Here is a 12,671-nt window from a genome sequence, read left to right as displayed (position 1 = left end):
AAGTTATAAGGAAAAAGATAAAAGGAGAAAGGACCAACACATATTTTATGAGTCTTTCTTTACATAAATCATCTCTCCCAATACCTAACTTACACACTGAGCCATCCCAACATTCCTCATTCAGGAGAGTTTAGAAGCCGAAAGCAAAGTGACCAAGAAATGGGTGTCATTGGTATCCACTTTCAAGCTCAGTGCTTGGGAGACTGAAGCAGGGGTTGTGGGTTCAGAGACAGTCTGGGTATACAGCGAGGTCCTGTCTCTAGTTAGGAGAAGCCACTAGTAATGCAGAGTCTGGAACAAAACTTTTATGACAACTCTACTGAGCCTACCCGGCTCCAATGGATAGTTCCAACCCTGTGGTCCTATAGGAAGCCCAGGTTAAACCAAGTGTGTCACAGACAAAACAAAAAGGCATAAACATGTGGAGTACGGTTGGCAGAGTTGAAGGAGATAAGACAGTGTGGAGGTGAGAATAATTAGGAGGCATTTTATACATGTATGAAGTTGTCAAAGGACAACTTATATAACACATTTTAAATTTTAGAAGAGAATCATTATTAAATAGTCTATTTTAGTGTCCTTTAGAATCAATGCTTTGTTCTCCAGGTGATCTAAAGGACACCGGACTTGTACCAATGTAGTCCTCATGGTTGTGGTTTGATGGTGTCACCATCAAGAAAATGACTGTAAAGAAAAGGTTGATGATTTAAAATTGAGTGTGATCATTACCAAGACAGAGTCTACAGTAGCCATCACCACCCAGGCTCGGGAAATACTTCGGTAGAGGGGGCAGAAATAAAGTTAAGAGCTTGAGCATAGGGAGGAGCTCTGTGAAATGCTGGCTAAGGATCATGGCAGGGCTGTTTCTCTCATGAACTGGCAGCAGCTATGATTATCTGCACAGGAGCAAGCCAGTCAATACACCAGCATAGACAGCAGAGGGCTCTTGAGGCTCTACTTCTAAAGAGAGCCATTTGTCTTCAGGAGTACACCCACTTGTAGGTTGACCACGCTGTGGTGGGTAGTCCTACACCCATGGGCATACAGACAGCACTAACTGAACTTAGTGATCAAAAGAGGGGGGAGGTGAAGGGAGGAAGTGTTAGGGGGATTCCAGGAGCAAGTATGAGGGAAATTATGGTTGGATGTGACCAAGATTTGGTGGATATTTGTAAAAAATTTGTCAAAGGATGAATCAAAACCATTCTCTTAAAAAAGAATGCATTTGATAGACTCATTAGGATCCTTGTCGAAACATGCAGAAGGAACTGCTGAAATTACATATAACTCAAGAGAAATTACCAGAATAGAAACACAGAGAGAAAAGGAAGGCAGGACAGAAAAGAACATGTAAATGCTGTGAGGAAATACCGGACAGTCTAGAACAGGTACAGCTCGTAATTTCAGATGAAAAGGGGAGAGTATTTGACAGAAGAAATACTTAAAGAGATGATGGTGAATAATTTCCCTAAAAGAATAAGAAAACAGAAATGGTATGTCTTGTAAGGAACTTGAGAAGTTCATAGAGGAAGTTCATACAGAAGAAGCACAGGAAAGAGGAGGAGGAAGCATCCTAAACACAAACATAAATAACAAACACAAGCCAGGTGTGGGGCACACTCTGAAGGTGGAGGCAGGCAGATTTCTGTGAGGTCAAGCTGCCCAGGGGATGTTGTGAGTCCCAGGACAGCCAGGGCTACATAATGAGACTCTGTTTGGGGGATTTATGGGGGGGGGGATTATTGAAAGAAGGAAGATTTTAAAAATCACATCAGACAGACAGACAAAATGTAGCAGGAGCCAGTAAGATGGCTCAGCAGGTAAGGATCTTACCATACAAGCAGACAACTTAAGGACCTGAGTTCAAGCCCCAGAACTCACATAAAGGTGTAAGGAGAAACTGACTCCAACAAGTTGTCCTCTGCAGGCTGTGGTACACGTGCCCACACCACACATCTCTCCTCCCTCCGCCTCTCTCTCTCTCTCTCTCTCTCTCTCTCTCTCTCTCTCTCCTCTCTCTCTCTCTCACACACACACACACACACACACACACACATACACACACACACACACACACACAAATTTAAAATGCACAAAGAAATATTTAAAAGTATAGAACAGTGGTTCTCAACTTTCCTAATGCTATGACCCTTAAATACATTTCTTCATGCTGTGGTGATCCCAACCACAAAATTATTTTCATTGCTACCTCATAATTGTAATTTTATTACTGTTGTAATTCATAATGAAAATATGTATGTTTTCTAATGGTCTTAGGTGATACCTGTAAAAGGGTTGTTTGGAGTTGTAACCCACAGGTTGAGAACCTTTGGCATAGGGCAAGCAGATTTTTCATGTGAACACATCTAAGCAAGAACCTTACTGCTCATAAATTCTACTGTTAGTTTATACAAGCTATAAAAATTCTTTCACAAGAATACTTTTTGCCTTGTGGCAGGGGAGGGAAGGGGTAGGATGGGGAAATGGGAACATGAAGGATTGGGTTGGGAGGGTTGGTGTGGAAAGGAGGAGAGTAATAGAGTTATCTTGATGGGGGAACCATTTTGGGGCTAGGAAGAAACCTGGTGCCAGTGAAACTCCCAGGAATCCACAAGGAAGAACCCAGCTAAGACTCCTAGCAATAGTGGAAAGGGTGTCTTCTCTCCATTCTGAACTGGCCTTCTCCTGTAATCAGATTAATCACTACCCTAATTGTCATCAGAGAGCCTTTATCCAGTAACTGATAGAAGCAGATGCAGAGATCCACAGCCAAGCACTGGGTCAAGCTCTGAGAGTCCTGTTGAAGAGAGGGTGGAGGGATTATATGAGCCAGGGCTGTCAAGGTCATGATGGGAACTCACAGAGACAGCTGACATGAGCTCATGGGAGCTCAAGGACTCTGGAATGACAGCTAGGGAGCCTGTCTGGGACTGACCTAGGCCCTCTGCATGTGGGTGACAGATGTGGGCCTCCTAGCAGTCAGATCAGGACTTGTCCCTGGCACTTGAGCTGGTTTTTGGGAACCTATTCCCCGTGCTGGAATGCCTTGTGCAGCCTGGATGGAGAGGAAGAGCTTGGTCCTGCCTCAACTTGATATGCCAAGCTTTGTTGACTCCCATGGAAGGAGGAGTGGATGGGAGGGTAGAAGAGATGTGGGGGAGGGAACAGGAGGAGAGAATGGAGGGAAAACTGTGGTTGGTATGTAAAATAAATGAAAAAGTTTAATACTAAAAGACTATTTTAGTCTTCCTTCCCCCTCAGGCACCCTGAAATCTCCTGAGCCCTACTCCTGCCCAAGGTCCCCATCACCCCAGGATCTCTCTGGGCCTGTAGCTGCCTAGAGTGAACCTGCCCAGACAGGAAGGACCTCCCTGACTCTGGAAATACTTCACTCTTCCTTCTCCCTCTGCTGTCCCAACCTCTCCTGAGTGAGGAGACTACCAGGAGAGGCAGGAATATCCATATCTGCAGACATTGAAGTCTTGACCCACACAGACCACTGGATGACAAGAGGAAATAGAGAGACCCCACCTCTGGGGAGATGGGAAGAAGACAGAATAAGAACACACTCAACAGAAAGAACAAAATGACACCACTAGAATCTAGGGACTCCACACCAGCAAGATCTGAAAAGCACAACACAGAGAAAGAAGAAGTGACAGAGCTAAAAATCTACTTCATAAAGATGTTCAAGACCCTTAAAGAGGAAACAAGAAAATCTCTTAAAGAAATAGAAGAAAAAACAAACAAAAAGATTGAAGAAATAAATAATTCTCTTAAAGAATCTAAAGAAAAAACAGCAAAACAAGTGAAGGAAGCACTGGAAACAGTGCAAGGCATGAAAACTGAAATAGAAACAATAAGGAAAAAACACAGAATGAGGGGATGCTGGAAATACAAAGACTGGATAAACGATCAGGATCTAAGGATGTGAGTATAACAATAGAATACAAGAGATGGAAGAGAGAATCTCAGTTGTTTAAGACTCCATAGAGGATATACAGTCATCAACCAAAGAAAATCTCAAGTCCAACAAATCTCTAACACAAAATATCCAGGAAATATGGGACACCATGAAAAGGCCAAATCTAAGAATAATAGGTATAAAAGAAGGTGAAGAAATACAGCTCAAAGGTACAAAAAAAAACATACTCAACAGAATCATAGAAGAAAACTTCCCCAACCTACAGAAGGATATGCCTATGAAAGTACAAGAAGCTTACAGAACACCAAAGAGACTGGACCACAAAAAGACGTCCCCCCCCCATACTTAATAATCAAAAGACCAAACTTACAGAATAAAGAGAAAATATTAAGAGCAGCAAAGGAAAAAGGTCAAGTAACATATAAAGGCAGACCTATCAGAATCACACCTGACTTCTCAATGGAAACTTTGAAAGCCAGAAGGTCCTGGATAGACGTCCTATAAACACTAAGGGGAACATGGATGCCAACCCAGACTACTTTACCCAGCAAAGCTTTCAATCACTATAGATGGAGAAAACAAGATATTCCATGACAAAACCAGATTTAAATAATACATATCCTCAAATCCAGCACTACAGAAATTCCTAGAGGGAAAACTCCAACCCAATGAAGATAACTACACTCACAAAAACATAGGTAATAGATAATCCAACTTTACCAAACAGGAAAAAAAAACAGGAGGGCGAAATCCACACACAATGACACCACCAACAATAAATCCAAAACAAACAAGAACCAACAATCAATGGACATTAATATCCCTCAAGGTCAAAGGGCTTAACCTGCCTATAAAAATACAGGTTAACAGAATGGATACGAAGACAGAATCCATGCTTCTGCTGTATACAAGAAACACACCTCAACTTCAGAGACAGGCATTACCTCAGAGTAAAGGGTTGGGAAAAGATTTTGCAATCAAATGGACCCAAGAAACAAGCTGGTGTAGCAATCCTAATATCTAACAAATTAGACTTTAAACTAAAATCAATCAAAAGAGATGAAGAAGGGCATTTCATACTCATCACAGGAAAAGTCCATCAAGATGAAGTCTCAATCTTAAACATCTATGCCCCAAATACGAAGACACCCACATTTGTAAAAGAAACATTACTAAGGCTCAAATCACATATGAAACCACACACACTTATAGTAGGAGACCTTAACACCCCTCTTTCACCACTAGACAGGCGCACCAGACAGAAACTTAACAAAGAAACAAAGGATCTAACAGAAGCTATGATCCAATTGGGATTAACAGACATCCATAGAACATTCCATCCAAACACAAAAGAATATACCTGGAACCTTCTCTAAAACTGACCACATACTTGGCAACATAGCACACCTCCACAGATACAAAAAAATTGAAACAACACCCTGTATCTTATCAGACCACCACACTTTAAGATTAGAATTCAACAGCAATACAAATTGCAGAAAACCTACAAACTCATGGAAATTGAATAACACCCAATTGCACCATTCCTGGGTTGAGGAAGAAATAAAAAGTGAAATTAAAGACTTCCTAGAATTTAATGAGAATGTAGACACAGCATAACCAAACTATGGGACACTCTGAAAGCAGTGCTAAGAGGAAAGTTCATAGCACTAAGTTCCCACATGAAGAAACTGGAGAATAATCACACTAGAGAATTGACAGAATAACTGAAAGCTTTAGAACAAAAAGAAGCAAACTCACTGTGGAGTAGTAGATGCCAGGAAATAATCAAACTGAGGGATGAAATTAATAAAGTAGAAACTAGGAAAACTTTACAAAGAATCAATGAAACAAAGAGTTGGTTCTTTGAGAAGATCAACAAGATAGACAAACCTCTATCCAAACTAACCAAAAGGCAGAGAGAGAGCATGCTAATTAACAAAATCAGAAATGAAATGGGGGATATAACAACAGACAATGAGGAAATCCAGAGAATCATCAGGTCATACTTGGAAAACCTGTACTCCACAAAATTCGAAAATCTAAAGGAAATGGACAATTTTCTGGATAGATATCACTTACCAAAATTAAACCAAGAACAGATAAGCAGTTTAAATCAATATATAACCCCTAATGAAATAGAGGCAGTCATCAAAAGCATTCCAACCAAAAAAAGCCCAGGGCCAGATGGCTTCACTGCAGAATTCTACTAGAAATTCAAACAAGAGCTAATGCCAGTACCGCTCAACTTGTTGCACACAATAGAAGCAGGAGGGACATTGCCAAACTCTTTTTACAAGGCTACAATTACTTTGATACCCAAGCCACACAAAGATACAACTAAAAAAGAGAACTACAGACCAATATCCCTCTTGAACATTGATGCAAAAATACTCAACAAAATATTGGCGAATCGAATCCAAGAACACATCACAAAAATCATCCACCATGATCAAGTAAGGGTGCAAGGATGGTTCAACATACAAAAATCCATCAATGCAATCCACCAAATAAACAAATTGAAAAAGAAAACCACATGATCATCTCACTAGATGCTGAAAAAGCCTTTGACAAAATCCAGCATCCCTTCATGATAAAGATCTTGGAGAGAACAGGAATAACAGGAACATATCTAAATATGATAATAAAAGCAATATATAGCAAACCAACAGCCATAATCAAACTAAATGGTGAGAAACTCAAAGCCATTCCTCTAAAATCAGGAACAAGACAAGGCTGTCCACTCGCTCCATATCTCTTCGATATTGTTCTTGAAGTCCTAGCTAGAGCAGTAAGACAACAAAAGGAGATCAAGGGGATACAAATTGGAAAGGAAGAAGTCAAATTTTCACTATTTGCAGATGATATGATAGTCTACATAACTGACCCGAAAAACTCTACCAGGGAACTCCTACAGTTGATAAAGACCTTCAGCAAAGTAGCAGGATACAAAATTAACTCAAAAAATCACTAGCCCTACTATATACAGATGATAAACAGAATGAGAAAGAAATCAGAGAAACATCACCCTTCACAATATCCATAAACAATATAAAATATCTTGGGGGTAACACTAACCAAATGGTGGAGAGGCTACCCTAAATGTCCTTCACCTATAATGAGACTAATGACTACTTTATATGCCATCCTAGAGCCCTCATCCAGTGGCTGATGGAAGCAGAGGCAGACACCCACAGACATACACTGAACTGAACTCTGGAACCCAGTTGCAGAGAGGGAGTAATGATGATCAAGGGGGTTGGGACCAGGCTGGTGAATCCCACAGAAACAGCTGACCTGAACAAGGGGGAGCACATGGCCCCCAGTCTGCTGTCTGGGAGGCCATCATGGGACTGATCCAGACCCCTGAAAGTGGATGTCAACGAGGAGGCTTCAGCACTCTATGGGGCCTCTGGTACTGGAACAGTATTTTTCCCTGGTATAAGAAGGGACTTTGAGAGCCCATCCCATGTAAAGGGATGCTCTCTCGGCCTGGACACATGGGGGAGGACCTAGGCCCGGCTCAGGATGATGTGGTGGAATTTGGGGAGCCCCTGTGGAGGGCCCTACCCTCTATGGGGAGTGGAGGGGGAAGGGGAGAAGGGGCTGGTAAGAATAAAAAAAAAGACTACTTTAGCAGCAATATTGTAATGGTGAACAATTGCAACCTAAATGTCCACCAAAAAGGAGAACAGAAAAATACATCATAGAATACGCATGTAATAGACTTCAAATTGAAGTGAATGAGTTAAGCTATGTTAACATCACCATAGCTGCAGAGTGAGCACATAGTCATAGACAGGAAAGAGGCCCACGGAACCCAGCTCTGCCCGGGGGAGCTGTTGGCAGTTGATGACTGATGTATAATATTAGTTGAAGATGTGTTACATTTGCTTATGCTGTGGAACATTTGTCTTAATGATCCAAAGATGTGCTGCATTCTTTTATGTTGCATTTGTTTAACTCTGTGAAGCTGTGTTACTTTGCCTGCCTAAAACACCTGATGGTCCTAATAAAGAGCCGAACAGCCAATAGCAAGGCAGGAGCAAGGAGAGGCAGGGCTGGCAGACATAGAGAATAAATAGGAGAAGAGTAGAAAGATAGAGGAGCAAGAGAAGGCAGAGAAGGAGGACACTGGGGATCAGCCACATAGCCAAACACGGAGTAAGAAGTAAAGAAAAGATATACAGAAATAGGAAAAGGTAAAAGCCCAGAGGCAAAAGGTAGATGGGTTAATTTAAGTTAAGAAAAGCTGGCTAGAAACAAGCCAAACTAAGGCTGGGCATTCATAATAAAGAATAAGTCTCCAAGTATTTATTTGGGAGCTGGATGGCGGGTCCCCAAAAGAGAAAAGAATAAAAGTGACCAACTACAGATGACTGTGGGTGACAGGAAGTCATTGTCCTTAGTGGCATGGCTACTGTGAGTCATCACACTTCCATGGATAGCTTTGCACCTATATCTGGGCTAAATCCAGTGAGTCACAAAACAAAAACAAAACAAAACGAAAGGACATGAATGTAAATTAGAGACTTGGTAGGAGGGTGATGTTGATGGGGTTGAAAGGGGGTAAGAGAGGATGGGTATGAATGTTCCTAGAATGTATCTTATACATAAGTGAAATTGTCCCAGAATAAATGAATTTTTAAAGATCTGGGTCCCAACAAAGACAAGTTGTATAACAATTAGCATGTACACCGCTAGGTATGGTTAATATACAATTGAAATCCTAGTGGGGAATGAGATCAGGAGAACCAGGAACTCAGACATCTTCAACTACATGGCAAGTTTGAGGCCAGCCTGGGCTACATATGGCTCTGTCTGGAAAAGCCAATAATAATAGCAATTAATATAGACACATATCACATAGTATATTTACCCCAAACTCAACACATATAAAAGCCAATTGTGCAATGCTTATAGATATAGAAACATGGAAAAAACACAAAAGCATACATGAATATAGAGCACCAACTTCTGACAATGGTGAGCATTTCCTCTGGAGAGAAACAGGAATAGTGCCAAGAATTCAACCCAAGGATCTGGGGTTATGGAAAAGCACAGGCCTAGCATGTGAGGGGCTGAAGTGGCTTCCTGTCACCAGAAGGAAGCTGGGTTAACAAACTGAGCACATAAAACCTACGTTAATGACCTAGAGGCTATTGGTTTATAAAGTTAACTGCCCGAATAATGTTGTGTGTATTAGTCACTAGTCTCTCAAAGTACAGACTATCGCACAATAAAAAAGAAAAAGAAAACAAAGCAGTAGTTATTCGAAGGTGATAGGATTACAAAACTAATAACGAGGAAAACATTAGGTACACGATAATCAATGGGATTCGTATGTTTAGAATGTGTGCAAACCTTTTATTGGGAGAAAACAATCTTATTTTCAGTACCCATCCAAAATACGAAGTATCCAGAAGGATTCTCAGGAGAACTACGCAGAACTCACATACAGCTAGAGACTGTACTGAGAAATCTTGCCACATAATTTGATATGTGGTCCATATCTGAACTGTGTAACCTTCAAATGTGAGCTGTGAGACTGGACAGCCCAGTACATTCTGGCATGTGCCTGGACTCACCACCTACTGTTGGCATTTGTAATGGGCTTTACTGTACTGAAATTAGCCACACTGGGTGTTAATTATGTGCTCCTAGTAGGGGCCCTGACAGCATGGTGACCTTTGATGTGATGCCTGCAATAAGTCTCTGCTCATTTCATGGCTTTGCCCTCTCCCTCTGCTCTCCCTGCTTCCTGCCATGCTCTCTGCCTCATTTACAGGTAAATCTCACATGCCTCATTTTCACTCAGAGCTACTCACAGCTGACCTTTAATGAAAGCCCTGTTGACTTTGGATGACTGTAATAAGAAAGCCTTTATCCTTCTCTCTGGCAAATCGCCTTAGTGAATGGTCTAACCCCAAGTGTTCAGAGCACAGCATCAACTTCTCTTGTGCTGTGAGGAAAGATGGGGTTCAGAACACTGGTTCCAGGGCCCTGACCTATCACAGACAGGGGTCGGGTAGCTCTCGCTGGTGCCCTTCCCCAAGCTTACCTCTCTCACAAGCCAATGCCAAATCACTTCTTCCTAGCAGGAGGCACATTAATTAGTCAGCTACTTAGCTAACACATATTCAGATGGGAGTTGATCTGGCTCTTAATTATTAATAAGGGTAACCTGGCCTGGCATTTTTGTCTAAGAGTGTAAAATATGAACTTAACCCTTGCCTTTCTTGCACTTTGGAAAGCTCACAGACTCTGAGGTAAACTTCCTGTTGGAATGCAGAGGCACCATAGCCCATAAGATGCACCAGGAGGCAGTGGCCAATACCTTGGGTGGGGCCCAAACTAATCTGTGCATTTTCATTTCTTCCTGAGGCCAAGCAGATAGGTTTCTCAGTAGGATAAGGGGTAGCTTTCAGTGGGACCTACAACATATGGAGGAAGTGTAAGGCCATGTCTACACAGAGTCATTTCTTCTGTGTGTCTTAGTTGATAAAATAAATTACAGTCATCTAAATTTTAAATTGGTGGTGTGCACATGATGTCACAGGGGAGAAAAAACTGCCACAAAAGTTAGATGCTGGGGAGGAACCGCTTGGGGCTTTGAAGGAAAAGGCACTGTCACTTCCTGACCAGCAGATGGAAGCATAACACAGGACAAGAAGCTTGGTGTGCTTTCCAATCAGTCCAGGAAGACAAACACTTAAGAGCTGAATAGGTTTCAGAGGGGAAATTATGTACTCCAGTGATAATTTATGTACTCTAGTGATTGTGGTGCTGCCAATGTTGTATTAAGATGATGAATAGGGAGTTTACGGCATTGACAGTGATGTGTCTAGGCCTAGGCATCTCCAGCAATTCCACATAATTCTGCACACCACTTAACTCAGTGGCATTGCTGGGTACAGTTCCAGAAAGCAAACTTCAAAGTGCCCATATTCAGCATGAAGAACAACATGGCTGGAGCAGGCTTATCTAATGCCCCACCTGTATCTACCACTTCACCTCCAGAGGGCAGCCCCAGAGAGGCAAACCAGTGGCTAAACTATCCACTTAATTTGTCCAAGGACTACAGAGATGAGTCCAATGGACTGAGGAAGCATCCTCATAAAGATGTAGACAGAAACTGTCTAAAACTCCACTGATTCCTCCCCTAGGGACAAGACTCCCACTGACCATGCAGCATATTGGTCCACCTTCTGAAGTAACGATATATGAAGAATAACAAAAAGGTAGCTCTGTAATAGCCTTGCACAGAGAAGCTTCCAGAATCAAAGAAAAGGCTCAACAACCAGGCCACAGACTGTTTCAGAGACCTCGGCACTAAAAACTGTGGGTCAATCACTTCCTGGTGCAAATTGCATAGCTCATGGTCACCCACACAATTGTCAGCCACTCTGGGAGCTTGCTAAGCACAGCTCGAGCTCAGAGGAGGGCATGCCCCACCTAGTGGATAGCATGGCACCATGATGGGATGTGGCTTTCTGTTTCCTTCCATCAGAAGATCGTGTTCTCAGGAAAGATGGCCAGATTGGTCACCCTCCACCAAATGTCATGCCATCTCATAGCCAGGGGATGAGGGGAACCTGGGAGTCAGTGCAATACAGATCCAGCCATCGGGGGCTGTAGTGTCTCTAATGGCCAGGATGGGTTGTGAGGACCACTTATCCTTGGAGCTCATCCTAGCACATCAAACTCTCATCTTCCCAGTGCTCTCTCCCAAGGGAAGCTCCAGTGACTGTCACTCAGGCCCAAGGAAAGCCCATGATCACACACTTACTTATCATTCACAAGCTTCCCATGTTGGTGGATCTGGTTTTCCATCGTGAAGTTGATTGTGGCACCATGTACATGCTCACCGAAAAACACCTTCATTTTAGATTTATATTCTTCATCCTGGAAATACCGGATCATATCAGGGAACCACACAGTCAGGCCATAGTAACTGCAAGAGAGAAGGCAGAAGGTCTGAGAAGCTCCAGGGCCCATTCTGCATCCATGACTTAATGTAGATCAGACTTAATGTAGTAATTTGGTTCCTCATTAATTAGAAAATTGAATACAAAATTCATCACATTAACACATCTAAGAGATGGAAGAAATGGTATTCTGAAATTCATTTGATTAAAAAGCTCATTTGTTATTTAAAAAAAAAGAACAACTACCAATAGATTAGAGACTGGCAGAACCTTCCTTAACCTACATAAAACACATTTTAGCTCAAAAGCCAGGACTGTAGTAAAAAGGGACATACTAAAGATGTTCCCACTAGTGTGAGGAGCAAGACAACATGCTCATCACCACTTAGCTGCTCTTATGCAACCTGGTCAGATGAGAGAAAGAATCAAGAATGGGGGCTGAACAAATAGTTCAGTAGATAAAATCCTCGCCATGGGTGTTCAGGATCCCTAGCAGCAGCATAAAGGCTGGGTAGACAAGATGGCCCACCTGGAGAGGTAAAGACTGGGAATTCCTAGGGCAAGCTGACTAGCTAGACTAGACAGATCAGCAAGATCCATGTTATGTGACACCCTGCCTTGGCAAATAAAGTGGGAACAATCTGGGAAGACACTCAGCTTTCAATATCTGGCAAAATACACTCACATGGAAATAAAAAATTGTAAAACTAGTTCTCCTTTTGAATACTATGGTTTACACCTTAAACCCTAAGATATCAACTCAAAGCAATAGAAACACTAGACTAACAGAAAAGATGCTCCATTCTATTGATGTCAAG

The 12,671-nt window shown here is 42.0% G+C and overlaps 1 protein-coding gene across 2 annotated transcripts in view; it reads right to left on the bottom strand.

Moving 5' to 3' along the window:
* Sv2b (synaptic vesicle glycoprotein 2B) overlaps positions 1 to 12,671 on the bottom strand; it is a 112,863-nt gene that overhangs the window by 16,826 nt on the left and 83,366 nt on the right. For both annotated transcript variants that reach the window (XM_027408154.2, XM_035442447.1), the window contains one exon: positions 11,715 to 11,879. In XM_027408154.2, the coding sequence (XP_027263955.1) occupies positions 11,715 to 11,879 (165 nt within the window). The remainder of the gene's footprint in view (positions 1 to 11,714; positions 11,880 to 12,671) is intronic.

This window comes from Cricetulus griseus, chromosome 3, assembly GCF_003668045.3.
Source record: "Cricetulus griseus strain 17A/GY chromosome 3, alternate assembly CriGri-PICRH-1.0, whole genome shotgun sequence".
Taxonomy (NCBI): domain Eukaryota; kingdom Metazoa; phylum Chordata; class Mammalia; order Rodentia; family Cricetidae; genus Cricetulus; species Cricetulus griseus.
Note: the sequence above shows the minus strand (reverse complement) of the source record. Positions and strands in the feature narration are given on the sequence as shown.